Below are 23857 nucleotides of genomic sequence, written 5' to 3' on the forward strand. Positions count from 1 at the left end.
GGGCTCCCTGCTGAGCAGAGAGCCCGATGCGGGACTCGATCCCAGGACCCTGAGATCATGACCTGAGCCGAAGGCAGCAGCTTAACCCACTGAGCCACCCAGGCTCCCTTTTAAAAAGATTTTATTTATTTTATTTATTTGAGATAGTGAGGGAGAGAGTCAAAAAGAGAGAGGATGAGCAGGGAGAAGGGGCAGAGGGAGAGGGACTCCCAGCTTAGCACAGAGCTCGAGGGACTCAATCCCAGGACTGTGAGATCATGACCGGAGCTGAAGGCAGACACTTAACCCACTGAACTGCCCAGGTGCCCCCTCTCCCCCATTTTCAATGCTTTTTGGATTTTATACATTATGGGTTCTCTCTCAGTAATGTCTAGCTAGTTTCCAGTAACGTGGGTTTTCCTCCCCTTTTAATTCATGGTATTGGTCTTCAGTGGAGAAATGGCCCTTTGCTCCTGTTGTGACTTCATCTGGCCTAGGGCTGCCCAAGGGTTGCCCTGTCCCATTGCCAAGTGGCTAATTAGCTGCTCTTTCTCCAACCCTCCCAAATACTTGTCATGAGAATTTCTCTCTTGTGTTTAGATTTGCCAAATCTAATCTTTGTAAATACAAACAAGGTGAGACTTTTTCCTTAGCAGGCATTTTGGCAAATGAAACAATAAATGCTTTCTTCCAGCCAAGATTCTAACAAGAAGAAAGATAACAGCATTACACCCTGTAATTGTCCTCATGAATCTGAACAGGTTTAATTGTTGGGTTCTCACTCTACCTGAGATCATACGTGGTCCCTCTTTAGTCTTTTTTTAAGTCTAGAATTCAGTGAATTTTAGTCTATTCACAATGTTGTGCAAGCATCCCCAGTGTCTTAATGCCAGAACATTTCTATTCCCCGGACAAGAAACCTCACCCCTCCTAGCAGTCACTCCCAATTCAACCCTCCTTTCATCCCCTGGCAACCACAACCACAAGCCCACCTTCTGTCTTTAAGAAATCTTATACTGGCATCTTCTGAGTGGCTCAGCTGGTTGAGCGAGGAGTCTCAGGATTGAGTCCCCCATTGCGCTCCCTGTTCAGCAGGGGTCTGCTTCTTCCTCTGACCTTCTCCCTCTCATGCTCTCTCTCAAATAAGTAAATAAAATCTTAAAAAAAAAAAAAAAAAAAAGAATCTGCTTATTCCGGGGACACCTGGGTGGCTCAGTAAGTGGTGGCTTTTGGCTCAGGGCTCAGGTCATGATCCTGGGGTCATGGGATCGAATCCCACAACAGGCTCCTGGCTCGGTGGGGAGCCTGCCTCTTCCTCTGCCTGCTGCTCCCCCTGTTTGTGCTCTCTGTCTCTCTGACAAATAAATACAATCTTAAAAAAAAGGGGGGGGGCGCCTGGGTGGCTTAGTGGGTTAAAGCCTCTGCCTTCGGCTCAGGTCATGATCCCAGGGTCCTGGGATTCAAGCCCCGCATCGGGTTCTCTGCTCTGTGGGGAGCCTGCTTCCCCCTCAATCTCTGCCTACTTGTGATCTGTCAAATAAATAAATGAAAATTAAAAAAAAAAAAAGGAATGTGCTTATTCTGGGCATTTCATATAAACAGAATCATACCGAATGTGCCCATTTCTCAGTATGACATTAACATAACAAAAACATCAGGGTAACAGTTTCAAGGTCCATCCATGCATTCATCTGTCGGAGCACAAATAGTTGTTTCCACTTTTTGGCCTTTATAACAATGCTATCAACATTTGTGTATAAGTTTTTGTGTGAACACACGCCTTCAATTCTCTTGAGTATAGAACTCAGGGTGGCATGGCTAGGTCACGCTGTAACTATTTAACTTTGAGACACTGCTCAACTGTTTCCCATGGTGGCTGCACTGTTTTCCACTCCCATCAGCGACCCACGAGGGTTCCAAGTTCTCCACAGCCTCACCAACACTTGCTTATTCCATTTGTTTTTTTTTTTTTAATAACCATACCAGCAGGTGTGAAGTGGTATGTCACTGTGATTTTAATTTTTATTTCCTAAATGACTAATAAGCTGAGCATTTTTCTGTGTGCTTATTGGCCATTTGTATGTCTTGCTAGACAAGTGTCTATTCATATCTTTGCCCATTTTTTAACTGAGTTATGACTTTTTATTATTGAATTATAAGAGTTCTTGACAGATTCTGGGTACTAGATCCTTTTCAGATATATGGTTTACAATTTTTTTTTAATTCGATGGGTTATCTTTTCATTTTCTTGGTAGTATCCTCTGATGTACAAAAGTTGGAAATGATCTACTTCTTTCTATATCGAGCATTTCAATATTACTTGAAGATTTGGGAAGAATTTAAAAAACATTTTAAAATTATATATTTTATTTATTTATTTTTTAAAGATTTTATTTGTTTATTTGAGAGAGTGAGAGGGGAGAGGTCAGAGGGAGAAGCAGACTCCCTGTTGAGCAGAAAGCCTGATGCAGGACTTGATCCTGGGACTCCAGGATCATGACCTGAGCTGAAGGCAGTCGCTTAACCAACCTAGCCACCCAGGAGCCTTATTTAAAAAAAAATTTTTTTTTTTTAAAGATTTTATTTATTTATTTGACAGAGAGAAATCACAAGTAGGCAGAGAAGCAGGCAGAGAGAGAGAGGAGGAAGCAGGCTCCCCGCCGAGCAGAAAGCCCGATGTGGGGCTCGAACCCAGGACCTGGGATCATGACCTGAGCCGAAGGCAGCGGCTTAACCCACTGAGCCACCCAGGCGCCCTAAAAAAATTTTTTTTTAAGTAGGCTCCACACTCAGCATGGGGCCCAATGCTAGGCTTGAACTTACAAACCTGAGATCAAGACCTGAGCTGGGTCAAGAGTCAGATGCTCAACCCACTAAGCCACCCAGGCACCCCTAAAAATTACATATTTTAGAATAAAATAATACTTTATAAAACCAAAGGGTAAGACTTGAAAAAACTGGGAGCTTTTGGTGATCCGATGACCTAAGTCCCCATAAATAATTATGTCAGGTTCTTAGTATAAATAATATAAATGCATACCATCTAGTTCCTAGTTTTGCTTTTGTTTACTACTCTTTCATTTTTCATTAAAAAAAAATTATTTAAAAATAATCTCTAGGGACGCCTGGGTGGCTCAGTTGGTTGGGCAGCTGCCTTCGGCTCAGGTCATGATCCCAGAGTCCTGGGATCGAGTCCCACATCGGGCTCCTTGCTCGGCGGGGAGCCTGCTTCTCCCTCTGCCTCTGCCTGCCATTCTGTGTGCCTGTGCTCGCTCTCTCTTCCTCTCTCTCTCTGATAAATAGATAAAATCTTTAAAAAAAAATAATAATAATCTCTACACCCAACATGGGGCTTGAACTCACAACCCTGAGATCAAGAACTGGATACTCTACTGACTGAGCCAGCTGGGTGCCCCTGTTTACTACTCTTTCAGAAGAACCAACAAAGAATTTAAAAATGGAGTCAGATTATCCTTTGGCTAGAGAATGAGGATTTCTAGAAGCACTTACAGCTCAACGTTTTTTGTCAGGGCCCCAGTATATTGGTACTCGAACTATAATCAATCTTTCCCCCTTTTGTCGGAGGTAGATACCATAGGAGCCTTACAGGGCACAACTCCAGCTGGCCTGCTTGCTGGCTTCCAAACTGAAGTTTTGTATTTATGGACAGCGATCCAGAGCGGTGTCCAAGTCCATCTGAGTTTAGAATTGCTACCACAGCAGAAATCGGAAACTTCAGGAGCTAGAAGGCACTGACCATGTCTACGTGGATGCCACTTCTCATTACAGCATACACAACTATACAGTGATCAGAACTTTAACCTCCTGGGATCTCATATCCTCCTCAGATCTGCACACGACATGTGTGCATGAATCCTTTTTCTTTTATAGTGAACTGCCTGCAAAATTACTATCTCACTGTTTATAATTTTATGTAGCAGTATGACCATGTAGGCTTTTCTTATGAAAATGCCATAGCAACATGAATACTTGGTATTGAAAGCATCTTTAATGGACAAAAGCTTTTTATTTTGCATTTAAACTTAGCCTGTGCTTGGACTGGGGGCATTTATTTATTTATTTATTGTTGTTAAAAGATTTCACAGAAAGAGAGAGAGCACAAACAGAGGGAACAGGAGAGGGAGAAGCAGACTCTCCACCTAGCAGGGAGCCCGATGTGGGACTTGATCCCAGGACCCCCACCCGAGCTGAAGGCAGACGCTTGACTGACTGAACCACCCAGGTGCCCCAGAGTGGGGCATTTACATAGTCAACTTGTTGACTTCATGTGAGCCAAGAACAAAACTTGGGTCTGATCATTTTTTGGCCTGATCTTCGCCCTGCTTTCTGACCAATGTCCTTATAGCTAGAAAGCAGTAACATTCTACCAGAAGCCTCTATCACTAACAACTTTGGTACATACGGCGCTTAGATAGAATACTTCATTCAAGGTGTCCCGAATTTAATGAATCTCGCTTTATCTTCAAAGCCAGTGCCTGAATAGAGAGGAACTTGGATTTAAAAACCAGTCCATTTTAAGCCCAAAGGCAATTCTTACCCAGAAATTACTTATCTTTATTTTTAGTGTCTTACTCGCTACCTCCCTTCTCATTTTGAAAACAGGCAGAAATAAAGACACACGCAACATCTTTTGGGCTGCATGAATCATGGACAGGCTTTGAAGGTCTCTAGGGAACTACTGAGGCTTCACCACGAGAACTCCAGGGGGGTTCCTAAATCTCCTGGCCCCCGACTTCAGCAGTTGCTGGAAAAATGTCAACACACACACACACACACACACACACACACACACACACACACACCCTACCTTAAAGAGTCTATGCTTGAGAAGGGCAGTTTGCCTAGAACAGCTTTTCCTGGCAGCTGCAACTAGGCCACCTCATTTTTGTTAAAGCTACAAGTCACAGTTTATTAACCGTATTCAGAAATGTGAGTCAGTCGATGAAGAGAAGGCTGGAGTGCTCGAGGTAGGTGACGCAAGCCAGAAAGGGAAAGATGGAACTAGGAGTCCAACCCCCTTATGGAAAAAATTCCTCCATATTTAACCTTCTCATCAAAAGTGTGAAACAGACAGTGGAGGTAAGGATATGAGTTAGACGGTAGAGATGACCATGATATCATTGACATAATAATATTAACAGTAACATTCAGTAAGAAGAATATATTTGAAGAACAAGTGATGTTAGCAAATGGCATTTCTAACAAGTTCCTAGGACGCAAGCCAGGAGATGCGAGGAGGTGCCCATGCTGCTGGTCTCAAGACCACACTTGGAAAGGGAGGGATAAGCATTTATTAAGGGAAGGAAGGAACAATTATTTAATTATAATTATTTAAAACTACTTTGGGGGCGGGGGACGCCTGGGTGGCTTGGTCTGTTAAGCATCTGCTTTTGGCTCAGGTCATGATCCCAGGGTCCTGAGATGGAGCCCCGAGTTGGGAGCCTGCTTTTCCTTCTCCCTCTGCCTGCCGCTCCCCCTGCTTGTGCTCACTTGCTCTCTATCAAATAAACAAAAATCTTAAAAAACAAAAACTACTTTGGGTCAAAGGTTTACACATTTTACTTCATTCAGTCCCACCGAGCTTCCCAATTTGCTCTCCCCACTTTTCCAGGGCAGAGGAGAATGAACACATCTGCGACACGGGTATGACTGAGTGATTCTCTGGAAGTCGGGCATTTCTTTGATGACTACACTATTTTTAAAAATTCACGTAAATTTCACACTCTTTCCAAATATTGCTTGTTATGAATTAAATCCAATTTAAGTAACTATTAGATAAACTGCTTAATGCTTAACCTTAATCCTTTAGTGAAACTGCCCTTTGGGAACACGAGGAAATGGATGGCTGAAGTTTAATAATTAGTCTGTGGTGACGCAACTAGTACATACTTAATTTGAACACAGTCTGTACCTGGGCCAGCAGGTACTGGAAGACAACGCACATCCCACTCTTTTATGCCGCCATTTTACCCCCACCTACCTGAAAGGTCTATCAGGTTTTTCTCTCTGACTCCTTTATGGGTCCTCTATTGTTCTAATCAAACTGGACCACCTGCTGTTCCTCAGATTCTCTTACTTTTCCTGATCTTCACATGTATGTTCATTATTCTTTGTAGCTAGAAAGATTCTTTCTACCTTACTAGAATCTTCTATAACCTTTAAGGTCCAGGTGAAATACCATTTTCTTTTTGAAGACCAGTCCCATTTTTGAAAGGCTGCTGCACTGAACACCTCCAGTGAGTTCTGATGGTGCCCAGACAGATTTAAGGTCAGTGGGTATATAATTATTTTTGTTGAATTAGGTTGGGCATATAATCTCATGGGCCCAAATTTCTACATGCCTCTGTAAATGAATGATTCTATTTGACATTAAAGTTATAATGGCATTCAAAACATGAAGTTTTGGGGCACCTAGGTGGCTCAGTTGGTTATGCATATGCCTTCAGCTCTGGTCATGATCCCAGAGTCCTGGGATTGAGCCCTGCTTCCGGCTCTCTGCTCAGCAGGGAGTCTCCCTCTCCCTCTGTCCTTCCTCCCTGCTCTTGCTCTCACTTTCTCTCTCTCTCTCAAATGAATAAATAATCTTTACAACACAAACAAACCAAAAAACAAAACAGAGCATGAAGTTTTGTGCAATGTAAGATATCGAAGTGCAGACAAAAAGGAGATGAAAGAATGTATTTAAAAGAAATTGCCAGGGGTGCCATGGTGGCTCAGTCCACTGAGTGTCTGGCCCTTGATTTCAGCACAGGTCTTGATCTCAGAATTATGAGATGGAGCCCCACGTCAGATGTGGCACTGGGCGTGAAGCCTGGTCAGGATTCTCTCTCCCCCTCTGCCCCACTCCCCTCTCTCTCTCTAAAAAAAAAAAAAAATCTTCAAAGAGAAAGATTTAGATTATGATAAAATCTGTAGCTATGAATTAGAATAAAGTCTCAAAATGTAGACTTTACCTAGACTTTAAGAATTGGAAGAAGACTTGAAAATCATCTAAGATTACCCCCTTATTTTCTAGTAATAGAATTTCTGGACCCCGTTTGTATTATGGTCAGAAGTCACATTTGTTTAGTTAATGCTGTTTAATTTCCATCTAGCTTGGCTTTGGTCTCTTTATATTGTAATTTCAGTGCTACGGGAAGAAAGCTTTTTGCACTGAGGAACAGATTTAGTTCCGAAGGGCCAGACCTGACTTTGGTCCAAGGGGAACTGAACTGCAGAACCTACTTTGATTTTAAAGGTTTTTAACCTTAGTCATGCCAACCTGAACCTCTGAGGAATGAATCCTTACCCCATCAAGTGCGATTTCTTCCTTCCTTCCTTTAAAAAAAAAGAAAGAAAAGAAAAGATTTATTTATTTATTTGAGGGAGAGAGAGAGGAGGGGCAGAAGGAGAGAGAGAGAATCCTGAAGCAGACTCCCTGAACGGGAAGCCCAAAATAGGGCTCAATCGCATGACCCTGAGACTATGACCTGAGAGGAAATCAAGAATAAGACACTTAGGGGTGCCTGGGTGGCTCAGTCGTTAAGCATCTGTCTTCAGTTCAGGTCATGATCCCACTGTCCTGGGATCGAGCCCCACATTGGGCCAAGCTTTTCCCTCTCCCACACCCCTGCTTGTGTTCCCTCTCTCGCTGTGTCTCTCTGTGTCAAATAAATAAATAAAATCTTAAAAAAAAAAAAAAAAAAAATCAGCCTCTTAACCGTTGGAACCACCCAGATACGGCCCAGGTGCAATTTCTGATCGGTCTAAAAGCCAAGCCACAGTCATGGCCAACGCTAGAGGAGACCACTCATACTAAGCAGGTGGCCATCTAGTCCAGTCGGCCAGCTCCAGCTTTGGCCACTGAAAGGTATTTCATGTGCTGACTCCATCTTGGCTTACCCACATAAGTGAAGAGAACAGGACACCAAGGGCATTTATCTTTTCCATCCCCACACTCTCTTCTCAATCCCAGTGTGATCAAGAGCAGGGACTTTAGAGCGGGGTAGAAACAGGTTTGACTTCTGACAAGTTACTTAACCTCTGAAGGCCCCAGTTTCCTATCTGCACAAGGGTGAGGATAACAGTACTTTAATTATCTCATGGGTAACCTGGCAGGCGTAGGTGGGGTACGTTGAGTACTTCAGATGATGTCGTAGGCATACGAGTCTTTCATGAATGTCAGCGATTATTACTACAGGCCAGGTGTGGTGAATGTTAACATACTCCATCAACAAGAATTGTGTTCTCTGCTCTTTGTACAAGTCTCTCCATGGTGTTTTAAGCCCCCCCTGATTCCATTATGATACCAACACTGACTCCTAAAACCCTATCTGTATTCCACCTTCTCTCCTGAGCTCAAGCTTGGGTTTTTTAACTCTTAAGCCACCTGGAGGTGGCCTGGGAACCTAGAGCAAATCCAAAACAAGACCACTGCCTGGCAGGGCCCAGTATGGGACGCTCCTCTTGACCTCTCCGCATTTGTGAGATATCATTATCTTTCCAGCAGAAGGACTGAGTAGGTTTGTTTTTTTTTATTTATTTTTATTTTTTAAAGATTTTTATTTATTTATTTATTTGACAGAGAGAGATCACAAGTAGATGGAGAGGCAGGCAGAGAGAGAGAGAGAGAGAGGGAAGCAGGTTTCCTGCTGAGCAGAGAACCCGATGCGGGACTCGATCCCAGGACCCTGAGATCATGACCTGAGCCGAAGGCAGCGGCTTAACCCACTGAGCCACCCAGGCGCCCCTGTTTTTTTTTTTTAAATTGCTTCTTCATCCTCCATTTAATCAGCGGCCAAGTCATATAGTCACATGCTCACTTAGTCAATAAATACTTCTTGCCTTTTTCAGAAGCCAGGTACGGTGTTCCACTCTGGGAAATACTGTGGTGGGCAAAACTGACATGGTTTCTGCTCTCATCCACAAATACGGAAACACTAATGGGAATATACACGTGGGAGGAAATTTCAGTGGGTATGAGAAAGTGCAACAGGGGACATCATACAAAATCAGAGTCAGGGGCTCCTGGGTGACTCAGATGGTTATGCGTCTGCCTTCAGCTTGGGTGGTGATCCCAGGGTCCTAGGATAGAGCCCCACATCTGGCTCCCTGCTCAGCGGGGAGCCTGCTGCTCCCTCCCCCTTTGCCCAACCCTCCCCCTGCTTGTGCTTTCTCTCTCTCTGTCAAATAAATAAATAAGATCTTTAAAAAATAAAATAAAATAAAGTAAGAGTCAGGAAAGAACTCTCAGATCACAAGAAGTGACAATCTGAACTGAGACCCCAAAGATGAAAGGAGTCTGTCAGGTGAATAATGAATGAAGAACATTCTGGGTAGCTGCATTAGCAGGTACAAAGGCTCCAAGGTAGGAAACCACTTAATGCCTTTCTCTGAGGAACTGAAAAGAAGGCAGTGTGGTTAAAAAGTTGTGAGCTTGCTTGAGATGAGGCTGGTAAAGCAGGCAGGGGCTTACTAATTGTGTACGGAAAGGGTTCTGAGCCAGAGAGGCACCGGATCCGACCACTTTGCTTGGGGGTGGAGGGGGGGGCAAGAACAGAATTAGAGACCAGTTGGGAGGCTACTCCTGTGGTTCGGGTGACAGATGGCCAGCGGCTGTGGCGAAGGAGAAAAGGGGATGTATTGGAGACACAATTTGGAGGTGATATTGACAGGACTTGGGGACTGGGATGTGGGGAGAGGCTGAAAGGGAGGTGCAAGGCTGAGTCTTAGATTTCTGGTGTGAGCAGCTGTAGATGCAAGTGTATGCAGAAGCTACTTTTCAAAAGATTCTGCGTTCCTAAAATACACACATGAGATCCCTATCTTCCCCTCTTGGTGCAACCACCTTGTCTCCGAGTCCATATAACCATCTGGATCATTGTTCTTTCTTGCTGGCTTCTGTACTTCCTGTCTGTGTCTGCTTCAAATCACCCCATGCTGATAATCACCCCATTATTTTCCCAATACAGCTCTGGTCATATTATTTCTCTTTCAAATACCTCCCATGGTTCCCTATCACGGACTTAATTAAGCACGAACCCCTTGCTTTGGCTCTCCAGGCTCTATGATCTAACTTTCCAGACTTCTTTATTATTTTTTTTATTGGGGGGGAGGGGCCGAGGAAGAGGGAGGGAGAATCCCAAGCAGTCTCCATGACCGGAGCAGAGTCCAACGTGGGGCTCCACCCCAGGACACCAAGATCATGACCCGAGGAGAAATCAAAAGTCGGACCCTCAACCGACTGGGCTACCCAGGTGCCACTCTGGTCTGTAGATATTTTATATATATATATATATATATATATATATATATATATATATATATTTGGGTCATGATTAAATATTTCTCACCATGGGTTGCAGTCACAAAGGTTTGAAAGCTACTGCATTAATGATTTACTGCCTACCCCAAGATCAGTACATAGAACTTGAGCAGGAAAAGTAAGATGTTAAGAAAATAGCAATGAGACTGTCTAATTAAAAGTTATTCACACTTTAGGGGCACCTGGGTGGTTCAGTCTGTTAAGCATCTGACTCTTGATTTTTAGCTCAGATCAGGATTTCAGGGTTGTGAGATCAAGCCCCTTTCTCGCCGGAGCATAGAGCCTGCTTAAGATTCTCTCTCTCCCTCTGCCCCTTCCGTCTCCCCACCCCAAACTCTCTCTCTCTAAAAAACAAAAACTCTTATTAAAAAAAAAAAAAAAAAAAAAGATTCATACTTTAAAATGTGAATGTCTGATATACCTAACTCTTCCCTTGGGGTGTCTGTAAGTGCCTTTAACCCACATTAATTGTGAATTAATAGAAAGTGGGTCAGAATCATTTTGGACTATAAGCCTTCTTGGTACATCTGACAAGGATTTCCTCTAGTATCCCCATTACCCAAGACAGCGGGGGTTCTGGAACCAGGAACTCCATTGCTCTAGGTTACAATATGCAGAAATGGTAATACCTTTGTAAGGAAAACATTTACAACCAGAGTGCACTCTTTCTTCCATGCACGTGTCAAGCCTATCAGTTTCTGTCTGCATGTAGATATTTAATCCATACCTAGAAAACACAATCCTATATATCAATGTGGAATAGCTATGCCTGATACCAGGCAACAACAGCACATGGGAGATAGGAAGGGGGGATCTGGGAAATGGCAGAATGTCAAGGGGGTTCAGGAGTACAGTAGATGTTTTACACCAAGTGTTTATCGCTTGATGACTGATGGTGATGGGAGGAGAGTAGAGGGAAAGGATATGGAGAAAACAATTTCCCAGTCAGCTGTATGCCCCACGATAGCACGGCAGTAGCTCCCCAGGAGTGCACAGGCAGTATTTGATCACATCAGCACAAAACGGACAAATTCCAAGCCCTAATTTCAGCCCTAGCTCCATTCAACAGGTTGCCCCTAATAATTTGTTGCTACTTATGTTACATTCTCAATTTATAGTGGAGAAATCAGTGAGCTTCCAAATGAATGAATGTAAACACTCTTAATTGCCAATTACAACACCAACAAATAACTGGGTGAGAAACAAGTCTCAAGGAGTAGAAGTTCAAAGCTGCTGTGGTGTGAAGAATTCTAGATTGGGGGTTTTGATAAATCTGGGTTAGATCTGAGAGATACTGAGGTGCCTTTTGCCTCCAAAGTTTTACACTTCTACAAGGGAGGGAAAAGGAGAACTTTAGTTGGAAGAAAGGAAGATCAGCTTGGTTTTATCTGTAAAAAGCAAGTAACAATTATATCAGCTGCTAAGGTTATTTAAATATAAATTAATGCCTCTCACATTATCTAGATCTAGTTAACACCCTTAGGTGATCTCATATTCAATGTCTCTACTGACTACTGGATACATTCCAAACTTCTTTCTGGCATTTAAGGAATCCCACATCTAAATTTTATCCCCAACTTCTCATGACTCTGATCTCTAATCTGCTCTTGTCCCAGTCCTATTTGCTTAATTCTTCCCTACCCCTACTCTCCTAGCTGGAAGTCCCATAACCTTCATAAAACCTTCCAACTACTCAAATGTTTATGCATCAGCTCTTGATCTTTGAATTCCTACAGGACTTTACAAGCTGTCCTTTTAGGTAGGCATTAGTGTCCTCATTTCATAGATAAGCAAATTGAGGCCCAGAGGGGTTAAGGGACTCGCCCAGGGTCCCATGGTCCGCCAGCAGCAGCAGGGCTGGGTCTGACTTGCCTGCCTTCCCAAGTCCACACTTTTTTTTTTTTTCTCATTGTGCCATGCTGCTTCCTTGTATTAAAAAACCAAGGAGGAAGGATGCAGCAAAAAAGCCTATAAAGCAGTTACAATACAGCTTGTTGTGACATAAAGTCAGACACATCACATCCTTTGAACCATATGGGTAATAAACGTTTGGAGTAGCATAGTTTTTAAAGGGGGTTGTCAGTCCTGTTTCCCAAGCCCAGTATTAAAATGATATCCCAGGATAAATGACAGGTGAGTAAAGTTAAGGGGGGGGGGGGAAGCAACAAGGTATAAGAAGAAAACATCAGAAACAAGACAGAAAAGAGAAGTAAGTGTAATATAAGCTGGCAATGCGGAAAAAGACTCCGAACATGCAAGGACAGAATTCGGGGCTTAGGGGCCCACAAAGCTAATACCTAAGTTAGGGAGCCTATCCCTACCGACAAGAAGCGCGCATGTGTGAGAGTTGATATTAATAACAGACAGCAGTACACATGGACAAAGAGTGGAACTCAAGAGAGAGACAAATAAGGATAGGTCGTGGGGACACAGGGGAGATCATGGCACGATGAGACGGTGGTGGCGCCAAATGAGGGGCCAGAATGGTACAGCAGGGGTCACAGAGAAAGGTAAAGAGGTTCAGAGGGCACGGCGCCCCCAGACTCGAGGAAAGACTTGTCTTCCTCTCGATAGCTGGTCGGCGTGATTGAAGATTCACATCCGCACCCCACAAAGCCTTCCTGGGTGGCTCCGGAAAGTGAGGGGGTGTCACGTCCCCATTCCCCGGGGACTCCGCGAGGGGGCGAAGCGAAGCAGGAGGGTCCTTACCCATAAAGATGGAGATGATGAGCCGCAGCGCCTGTTCCGACGCGCCCAGGGACGTCGCCAACTTGTTAAGGCTCAGCTCCTCGAAACCAAACCGCAGCACCTTCGCCAGCTCCGCCACCGTTCCCACGTCCCCCTCAGCTGCGGACGCCATCTTTGCTCCGGGCGTCCCCCAGGGACCCCCCAGCTCCGAGCGCCCCGAATGTGGGCACAAGGCTGTAGCTTCACCCCCAATTCCGGCCCGGAGCCCGCCCACGGCGTGCGCATTGGCTGCGGGCCCGCCCAGCGGCTCCAGACTCCCCCGGCTATTGGTCGGCCTGAGACGGGGGCGGGGCCTAGGGCAGCAAGGTAGGCAGAGGGCGGGTCTGAACGTTTGTAAAGCAAAGGTGACTCCCGCCGAGAATGAGCGCGGGGCGGGCCGGGGGCGGGGCTTGGAATCGGGAACTGGAGTTGCGATTGGAAAAGTCTAAAGCCGGCGGCGAGGTGATTGTACAACTCGGTTCTAACTGCTTGGGGGAGGAGTCGGTGAGGGTGAGTGTCCTGCCGGCTCGTGCGCTGCCTTCCCATTGGCTGAGGCGGGAGCAGGCGAGAGTCGGGACGGGGGGGGGGCGTCACCCGACCGCGAGGTTACTCTCGGTCGCCGGCGTGCCGGGGTTACTGGGGCATGTAACGGAGAGGGCGGGAATTCCTGGAGCGGCTTCGCGAGCGCCTCCTAACGGCAGCTCCGGGCCGTTCTCAAACCGTTAGCACGCCGCCTTCACTGCGCATCGCTTTTCGCGCAATCTCCTGTGTTAAACCCTCACCTTTCGCGAGAGGCGAGGAAACCGACGTATGCAGTTTTAGTCTTTGTTGGTTTCATTGACAATAAACGAGTTTGTCACTATGTAAGTAGTGCAGGTTCATGGTAAAGGTTCAAACAGTTTAGAGACATAAAATAAGAGTTCTTTCCTCCCACCATGCTTCCCAGTCTTACTTCTTACGGGTAACCACCGCTCGGATTGTATTAACGAAAATGCGCCGAGCGCTTCGCGTGTGCCTGGGACTGTGCTGGGCTCTGGGGAATATAATGATGAACCCAAAGCAATGGAATGGGCATGCTGCACGGTCATAGTGTTAATGCATGTGTAATTGAAAGCAAAAGTAAGTGCTCTGAAGCAAAGGAGCAGGGTGCTATAAGAGTATGTAACAGAAAACGGAGTTTCTTGTAATAACTGGAATTTGCGGAACATTCTTGTACATTATAGCTTATACTTCTGTAACACTTTGCTCCTCACAAAGCATTTATAACCATATTATTTCATTTCATTTGGCTGTGAAATAGGATGTTAATTATTATGATTCCGTCTCATGGGCAGAGGCTTGGAGAAATTAAGGAACTTGCTAAGTTCCTTTTCCAGTAAGTGGCAGAGACAGAATTTAAACTGAAATCTGTTAAATTTCACTTTCCTCTCCCGCGTTTTTAGGAAAAAAAAAAAAAGATGAAATATTCAGAACAGCTGAGAATAAGATACACCCCCCCCCCAGATTAGGAAACAAATATCTCATATACAATTGAGGAGCCTAGTATATATGCCTACTCCGTGGCAATTCCCTCCTTCCCTTCTCAGAGGTCAAAACTTTACTGACGTTGGTATTTATCAGTCCCAGGCTATTTTTATACCTTACATAATGTGTACATCTAGAGAGAATATACAGTAAGTTTGCATGCTTTTAAACTTTATATCGATGGGATTACAGTGAATGGATCATTTTGCAGGTTGTTTTTATGCTTAATATCTTTATTGAGATATAGTCGTGTTTTCATGTGTAGTTCGAATCCACTCATTTACAGTGATGTAATATTCCACATTTAGCTTTTCATGGTCGTGTTGAGGAATACTTGGGTCATTTCCTATTAATTTGTGTATTGTTTTATGACAAACATTGCTGCAGTGAGCATTCTTTAAGCAAGAGTGAGAGTTTCTCTAGGACTGTGACTCCAAACCTTTTTTTTTTAATTAACTGAGATCTCCTGTATGAAACACATTGCTATCCAGTAAACACACATATTCATAAACTAGACAACATATATAATACTCACACAAACATACCCACAATACACACGGCCATACTGATACTTTCTACTCTATTTTAATTCATTAAAAAATTGCTGATCAGAATCCACTAACTTGATCAATACCTACTGATAGTTTGTGATCCTCACTGAGGAAAGACTTCCCTAGTGTTTATAATCAGGAAGGGAATAATGGGTTGTAGCTTATGCACACTTTTAACTTTATTAGATTTTGTTGAAGTGTCTGGGTAGATGTTATTTAAGACCCTTAAAATATCTGACTTGCTGAATAAGTAAAATATATTTGTTAAAGCATCTAGTCAACTGGACCTTGTCTAAAAATGTAGAAAGTTGTGGGATGCCAGGGTGGCTCAGTAGTTTAAGCCACCGACTTGATTTCAGCTCAGGTAATGATCTCAGGGTCCTGAGATTGAGCCACGCCCACACGCCCACCCATAGGGCTCTGCAGGGGAGTCTGCTTTGGATTCTCTCTCCCTCTCCTTCTGCCCTCTCCTCCCTCTCCACTTGCACACACATGCACACATTCTCTCTCTCAAATACATAAACAAGTCTAAAAAAATGTAGAAAGTTGTTTTTTGTTTGTGTCATACAACTGGATAACATGTCTGCCCCTTCTTGGGCTTCTGGTGTTCCAAGAGAAAGGTGGGCATGGGACAGAGGCTGTGTCTATGTTGACACAACAGGTGCCTATTTTCCTTTCTCCTCAAGTGTTTGGTTAGCCACATTCTCTTCATTCCTTCTCTCTACTGCAATCTTGGTGGTTTGTCTTTCTATTTCTCCTTCCCTCCTTCCCTTCCTTCTTTCCTTCCCATTGGCTCCTTGATCTCTATGATCATCAGTAGGGTTTCTCATCTTAGAACACATTGGCTTTCTCTGAAGTTACTGCCCTCTTTTTCTTTTTCCTCCCTACTAATTTTGTGAAAACAATCTTGCATTCTCATCATGGCAGAGATGGTTGGTATTTACTCAGCTAACACATTAACCCACTTGTCTTTACTCTCATTAAAATGTATTTATTTTCACCATTTATGAAACTAATCACCCAAAGACCACCAACTACTCCTTAATACTTATATTTACTTTCTCTACTCAGTCTCAGATTTTTAATTTCCAAGAGCTCTTTTTTTTTTTTTAAATGCTGGAATAACTTCTTTCTTTCCAGCATTCTTTTTTTTTTCCTTTTAAAAAGATTTTGTTTTTAAGTAATCTCTACACCCAATGTGGGGCTTACACTTAGAACCCCAAGATCAAGAGTTGCACACTCCACTGACCGAACCAGCTGGGTCCCAGCATTCTTGTTTTATGTACACAATGTGTTATCTTAGCCTCCTGAGAACATAATTAGGGATTTTGGAGGAAGGTTTCTTTCTTTCTTTTCTTTCTTCCTTCCTCTCCTCCTCCCTCCCTTCCTCCCTCCTTCCCTCCCGCTCCACTTCTCTCTCTCCTTTCCTTCCTTCCTTCCTTCCTCCCTTCCTTCCTTCCTTCCTTCCTTTCTCTATTTGTCACTACCCTTCTATTTCTTGCATTTTTCCTTTTTCCTCTGGATTTTTGTTTTCTTTTTGTTTCTTTCATATATTTTATGGTGATGACTGTCCTTCCATATACAAACAAGGAATCACGAAGTTGACTGGGTATAGGGATGACTGATATATATGTGGATTATATATATGTGATTGGGCTGGGAGCCCTCCTTTTGGTTGAGAAACTCCCAAATGTCAGCATGTGGAAGGTTTATTCTTTAGGATTCTACAGTTTCTTCAGAGGAACTGGCCAGTCTTTTGCCAGGAAGGCATGTACCTGTTTTTAGCTCCATATCTCTCCTTTGTTCTTTGGAATGCCTACTGTTCCAGAGTCCAGAGTTTCTCATATCCATTTTCTCAGATTATAGCATCAATTATCTGCCTGCTACTGGTGGGGTTGGGTATTTACCTAATGGTGATTGGTCGGGGAGGGGGTTTGAGTCTAGGCTTTCAGGCCTCCGACTTGGCTCCTGGTCAACTACTGCCCTCTGCTGTATCATCTAGCTCCCCTCCCCGACCATCTTTCCATTCTCCAAAAATGTATTTAAAAGATTCACCTGAAACGGGGTGCAGGGGTGCAAGAGCCCCCGGTTCTGGGGGTTCCAAACAGACCAGGCTGAGCCACCTGCAGCTGACAAAATCCAAAGGCACAGAGATGAGTGGTGGTGAAACCGGAAAGGAATTTATTTCAGTGAGGCCAGCGCTAGTCCGACACAGGCTAATGTCTCAACGACAGTCTCCCAAGTGCTGAAGCTACTTCTAGGCTTATATAAGGCAAATGTGGGACAAGGGTCGGTCGGTACACACAGGTGAGCAGTGCAGGCGGGGTCAGTCATTACCTTGGGGTTAATCACTGCTGGTGTGCTCCGGGCTCAGGGGGTTTTGCTTGAGGGGGTAGTTTTTGTTCCCATCACAGGATGTATTGTTCACAAGGTCTTCTGTCTGAGTTAAGAGATAAGCTGGGAAGAAGAACTTAATCAGAAAGTTTGAGGTTAAAATGGAAGTAGCTGAAGTCCTCTTTCATCTTCACTTTGTTCTTATAGATTTATATCTTCCCCCTTCTATCCTTCACTATTATTTTACAGGATCTTAGGTAAGTCAATCTGCCATCTTTATCAGCAGCCTCCTTCTTTGATTTAAAAATATTTTTTCTGGGGTGCGTGGGTGGCTCAGTTGGTTAAATGTCTGACTCTCGGTTTTGGCTCAGGTCCTGATCGATCTCATGGGTCATGGGATTGAGCCTCATGTTTCAGGTTCCATGCTCAGTGGGGAGTCTGCTTGAAGGTTCTTTCCTTCTGCCCCTCCCCCATTGCTCACTTGCTCTCAAATAAATAACAGCTTTAAAAAAATTAAAAAAAAATTTTTCTAGATGGTCTACTTTAAAAAAATACTTTTGAAGATTTTATATATTTATTTAGAGAGCAGGTGGGGAGGGGCAAGGTGAGAGGGAGAGAGAGCATCTCAAGCAGGTTCCTCGCTAAGCACGGATGGCCACACAGGGCTGATCCCACAACCTGGAGATCCTGGCCCCAGCCAAAACCAAGAGTCGGATGCTCAGCCAACCAAGCCACCCAGGTGCCCCTAAAATACACTTTTGGGTAACCTATTTTTCTAATAGTTTTAGATCTTTAAAGAACATGCTTAGGCAGCTATATTACTCTGTTCTATAGACAAACAAAACCAGTAGGATCTATTGATCTATCTATCTTTCTATCTATCTGATTGGCTCATGTGAATATGGAGTCTGAGAAGTCCCAAGATGTGCAGTCAGCAAACTGGAGACCCAGGAGAGCCCATGGTAAATGATTCTGAAGGCCTGAGAACCAGGAGAGCGAATGGTGTGAGCTCCAGTTTCAGTGTGGGTAGGAAGGCAGGGGAAGACTGAAGTGCCAGCTTGAAGACAACCAGAGAGAGCAAATTTTCCCTTACTCAGTCTTTTGTTCCATTTAGACTTTGAAAGGTGTGGATGAGACCCACCTCCTTTGGGGAGGGCAATCTGCTTTACTCAGTCTACATATTCAATCTTTAATCTCATCCAGAAACACCTTTATGGACCCAGAATAACGTTTAATCAAATATCTGGGCACTTCTAGGCCCAGTCAAGTTGACATATAAAATTAACCATCACAAGTCTATCTCTTTTCAACTTGGCATCCATATTCATCTCCTTAAACCATACTTATTCTCCAAATAAAGACAACAGCAAGGTCGTATTTCTACCTAACACAATAGAACAATCCTCTGTACTACTGAGAACACACCAACCTCTTCACCAGAAGAGGAGGTGAAGTTATTGAGTGATGTTTACTCTTCTCCTTGATATCTCATAACTTAAATACATGATGTAAAATTTAAAATACTTAGAAACTATGATATAAGAGAAGGAAGAAACCAAAGATACTTGATATGTATATATTTATAACAAAATAAGGAGGAATATTCATGACAATTACAGTCTTCGTTTCTGTAACTGGTCACATGGTTATAGCTGTTATTTGTAACTACCTTCTTTTATCTATTCTGTATTCTCTTTGCCTTCAGCAAGCACCTCAGTTGGTAGTGGTTCTTTATCTGGTGGAATTGATGTAGGAAAGATGATAGGGTTCGAAGCTGACCACCAAGAAAGAATTCTTGAGATGTCTTTGGTGCAAAAAGGTGGTTTTATTAAAGTACGGGTTTTGGGCGCCTGGGTGGCTCAGTGGGTTAAGCCGCTGCCTTCGGCTCAGGTCATGATCTCAGGGTCCTGGGATCGAGTCCCACGTCGGGCTCTCTGCTCAGCGGGGAGCCTGCTTCCCTCTCTCTCTCTCTCTCTCTGCCTGCCTCTCTGTCTACTTGTGATCTCTGTCAAATAAATAAATAAAATCTTTAAAAAAAAAATAAAGTACGGGTTTTGTTAAAGGCAAAACCCAGGGTACAGTGGCCTATCCAGCCTGGGGGAAGCCATGGACACAAGTTAGAGCCACATAGTCATTGGGTCCCATTAGGAGACAGTCATCCAATTCTGGGCCTCCTTTAACTGCAGTCAAGATAACAAGGGCTATTCTGCTTTGGAGGGCCATCTTTTGAATTAGTGTAATAAAAGACAGGTCCATGGTCACTTTGTAGGGACCAAGGGAATCCAAATCTAGGGACAATTTCACTTAGCAAAGTTTTTGTCACCTCTGTGGCCTTTTTACCCAAATAAGTCTCCTGGTGTAAACTCTGTATTACCATCTACTGCTTATTTTTAGGTATAAAGATCTTTCCTTCATTATTAACAAGTCAGTCCTGTGCTTTTTTGAATATCCTTGTTCCTGGGCTAGGTGAATTTCTTGGTCTGAACAGACTGGACTTATGGACTTTACTGGAATTAAGACTGGTAAAAGACTTAATATTTGTTGATTTTTGTGTTGCCTTCTTGGCTGCACAGTCTACTGAATTGTTTCCTTTAGAGTCTAAGGTCATATCCTTTGGATGTCCTTTGCGGTGAATTATGGCTACCTCCTTAGGTAAGTATACAGCCTCAAGAAGAGTCATAATTTCAGGCCCATATTTGATTGGGGAGTTATGGGTTGATAAAAATCCCCTTTTCTTCCAAATTGCTTCATGAGCATATAGGACCAGGAAGCCATATTTGGAGTCAGTATAAATATTGATTTTTAAGGCTTTGGCAATTGCAAAGTACAAGTGAGCGCTATAGCATACCCAGTGTTTCTTATGCCTTTTTCCATGGAACTATAGCCATCAGTAAACAGTCTGCATTTTCTTTTTTTTTTTTTTAATTTTAATTATTTATTTGACAGACAGAGATCACAAGTAGGCAGAGAGGCAGGCAGAGAGAGAGAGGGGGAAGCAGGCTCCCTGCTGAGCAGAGAGCTGGATGTGAGGCTCGATCCTGAGACCCTGAGATCATGACCTGAGCCGAAGGCAGAGGCCTTAACCCACTGAGCCACCCAGGCGCCCCAACAGTCTGCATTTTCAATGGGGGTATCTTTCAAAGCTGGTTGAGTAGAATAAACAAGATCAATAACCTCTGAATAGTTATGCTCTATAGACATACGGTAGTCAGGTCCAGGCATAAGGTAGCTAGGTTTAAAGTTTGACAGGTTTTGGGGTGCTTGGGTGGCTTGGTCATTGAGCGTCTGCCTTGGGTTCAGGTCATGATCCCAGGGTCCTGGGATCTAGCCCCGCCTCAGGCTCCCTGCTGGGCAGGAAGCCTGCTTCTCCCTCTCCTACTCCCCCTGCTTGTGTTCTCTCTCTCGCTGTCTCTCTCTCTCTGTCAAGTAAATAGATACAATCTTTAAAAAAAAAGTTTGACAGGTTTTAAGTATTATTTCAAGCATATCTTTTAAAAAATATGTTTATTTATTTATTTGACAGACAGAGATCACAAATAGGCAGAGAGGCAGGCAGAGAGAGAGGGGGGAAGCAGGCTCCCCGCTGAGCAGGGAGCCCGATGGGGGGCTCGATCCCAGGACCCTGAGATCATGACCCGAGCTGAAGGCAGAGGCTTTAATCCACTGAGCCACCCAGGCACCCCTATTTCAAGCATATCTATAAGTACAGCCTGGTATTTAATAAGTCAGCCTCCCATCATTCATTGGTGGCCTTTGGTCTGTAAGACACTCTGGCCTTATGTGAAGTCGTTATAGTCAGGGACTGTCCCATAGTGAGTTTTGAGGCTCTTTCTACTAGGAGGGCTCCTCTATGCTTAGCTAAAGCCTTTACTTGCAATTTTATATCAATGGAGGTGACTTCCAGGATAAACATGACTAGGGATAAAACCATTGAGAAGCCTTCTTTGTTTGAGGCCCAGCCTTAACAATGCCCTAATTACGAGGAATCACTGGCAAGTGGGAGAAGACTCATCTTGAGAGACAAGGGCATTCTCAAGGGCATAATCCAATCCAATCATAAAGAAAGTGGGGTCATCCATTACCTCCACAAGTCCATAGTTAATCCCATAGAGGGGGCATGCTCTGGCTTAAGGAGCAATTTTGTCATCCCTCAGCCACACAGAATTGGTCAAGGTGATAGCTGAGTTTTACAGTTACAATGTTGGGAAGGTTTATAGAACACTTCTGTAGTACTCCTTGATTTATTTTGTAACAGGAGTACTTTTCATCATAAGACTACTGTTATGTGGTATAATATGGCTTTGCAACTCAAACAGAATTACCTGATGCTAGCAAAAATTATACTGATATGATATTGACGACCAAGTGTTTTGGGAGAGAGAATTACAACCACCACAAGATGTAATATCTATGGAAATTAACTGGCTGGAGATATCGTTACAAGTAACAGAAAATTTAATTACCATTTTAAGCCAATCAACTCAAACATATCATAACCATAGATAAAGAAGATACTCAAATTAATTCAAGATTATCAGAGCACCCGGTGGTTCAGTGGGTTAAAGCCTCTGCCTTCGGCTTAGGTCATGATCCTAGGGTCCTGGGATGGAGCCCCACTTTGGGCTCTCTGCTCGGCGGGGAGCCTACTTCCTCCTCTCGCTCTGCCTGCATCTCTGCCTACTTGTGATCTCTGTCAAATAAATAAACAAAATCTTTAAAAAAAATTATAGAAATTCCTGGAAGGGATTTTTTTTTTTGATTCATCTTTTGTCTTTCTAATCCTGTACCTATTCCCTATTGGTTGCTTCAAATATTATTAACTGGATTTTTATTACTATTTCTATAGCTATGTTATAAATGTTACAAAAAGGCAAAGGGAAGAACTCACCACAAAGCACATGTACAATGTTTGCATGACAGATCTCATTGAAAAAAAAATCAACTGTAATAATTCCTATTAAAAGCCATATTGTTAACCCTGTCCCTACCCCCACATAGACTCCTAGGCCACCTCAATCAGGCCTAGCATCGAGGGACATGATGGACCCATGGCAGATAAGGAATCACCCTGACATTAAGGGACAAAACAATGATCATCAATGCTTTCTGCCAGAAGATTATTGATCAAAGTGGGAGGGACGCTACGGGGAAGCAATGAGAAAAAAACTGTCTAAAGGCCCTGACGTAAGGGAGGCCATTTTTTAATTTCTTTCTAAGTCAACACGACTACATAAATTTTGTTTAAACCAGAAGCCTGATTTAAGGCCTGCCAAGTATCTGCTTTACAAATGAGCAGCCTGAAGGAAAGCCTCCTGTCCTTACGAATTCGATCAATGCTTATTCCTATATTCTATGCCTACATAGTAATCTATAACTTTTTTGAGAGATGGTACCTCTGACATATTGATTTATGGCTCTTTATGTAAAAAAAGTATATAATCCTGTGAAAACTGTTCACTCCCTAGAGTGCTTTCTCCCCTGTGAAGACTGTTTTCCAGGCAGCTGTCCTAATTTGGGCTCCAAAAAAACTCTCTTCTTTCTTCTCATATTAGAGTTCTTTCGGATCAATTTATGTTGACAGAACGAATATAGCATGTTGTGCTTTATAAAGCCATAAGTATGTGTACCTTTAATGTGGCAGTTTAGGTGGCATAGAGGGACCCCCCCCCCCAATTGGCTTTATTTCTGTCTTTGTCCATTTGGACTGCTGTACCAAAATACCACAGACTGGGTGTCTTACGAACAACAGAAATTTACTTCTCACAGTTTGGGATGCTGGAAGTCCAAGATCAGGGTGCCAGCATGGTTGGATGGGGGACGACTTTGTTGTTGCAGAATTTTTGGTGTTCTCACATAGGGCTGGGGAGCCATCTGGGGTTTCTCCCCAGCCCTGGGGCTCTTTTAAAAGAGAACTAAGCCCACCCTTAGAAGGCCCCTCTTCTTAGGGTTTTTCTATGTCAGGACTTTTCACTGTTTGGTTTTATTGAACAATAAGTGAATTGGTATTTTGCCAAGCATTGTTTATATTAGAGTTTTTAAAAAATTTTTTTTTTCTTTTTAATTTATTGGACAGACAGAGATCACAAATAGGCAGAGAGGCAGGCAGAGAGAGAGGAGGAAGCAGGCTCCCTGCGGAGCAGAGAGCCCGATATGGGGCTTGATCCCAGGGCTCGATCCCAGGATCCTGGGATCATGACCTGAGCCGAAAGCAGAGGCTTTAACCCACTTAGCCACCCAGGCACCCCAAGAGTTTTTGACAATAATGCTGATACCCTGTATGTTGTAGTGATGGAATTCTCTTCCTGACTCCTGATGTTTCCTTATAGGAATCCTCCTCTAAGAAAGCTGAAATCTACCTGTGTGCTACAGAGCCCTGGGGAGATTGTAGCTTTGAGTTGAGTGCTTGGCTAAGGGAGGC

At 43.6% G+C, this 23857-nt stretch overlaps 1 protein-coding gene across 1 annotated transcript in view; it reads right to left on the reverse strand.

Moving 5' to 3' along the window:
- LOC111159817 (lysophosphatidylcholine acyltransferase 3) overlaps nt 1–13260 on the reverse strand; it is a 38976-nt gene extending 25716 nt beyond the window's left edge. The window contains exon 1 of the mRNA XM_022522445.1: nt 13013–13260. Within this exon, the coding sequence (XP_022378153.1) occupies nt 13013–13163 (151 nt within the window). The 5' untranslated portion in view covers nt 13164–13260. The remainder of the gene's footprint in view (nt 1–13012) is intronic.
- Nucleotides 13261–23857: the final 10597 nt, after the last annotated feature.

This window comes from Enhydra lutris, unplaced genomic scaffold (genome assembly GCF_002288905.1).
Source record: "Enhydra lutris kenyoni isolate GAN:26980312 unplaced genomic scaffold, ASM228890v2 scaffoldscaffold69, whole genome shotgun sequence".
NCBI lineage: Eukaryota > Metazoa > Chordata > Mammalia > Carnivora > Mustelidae > Enhydra > Enhydra lutris.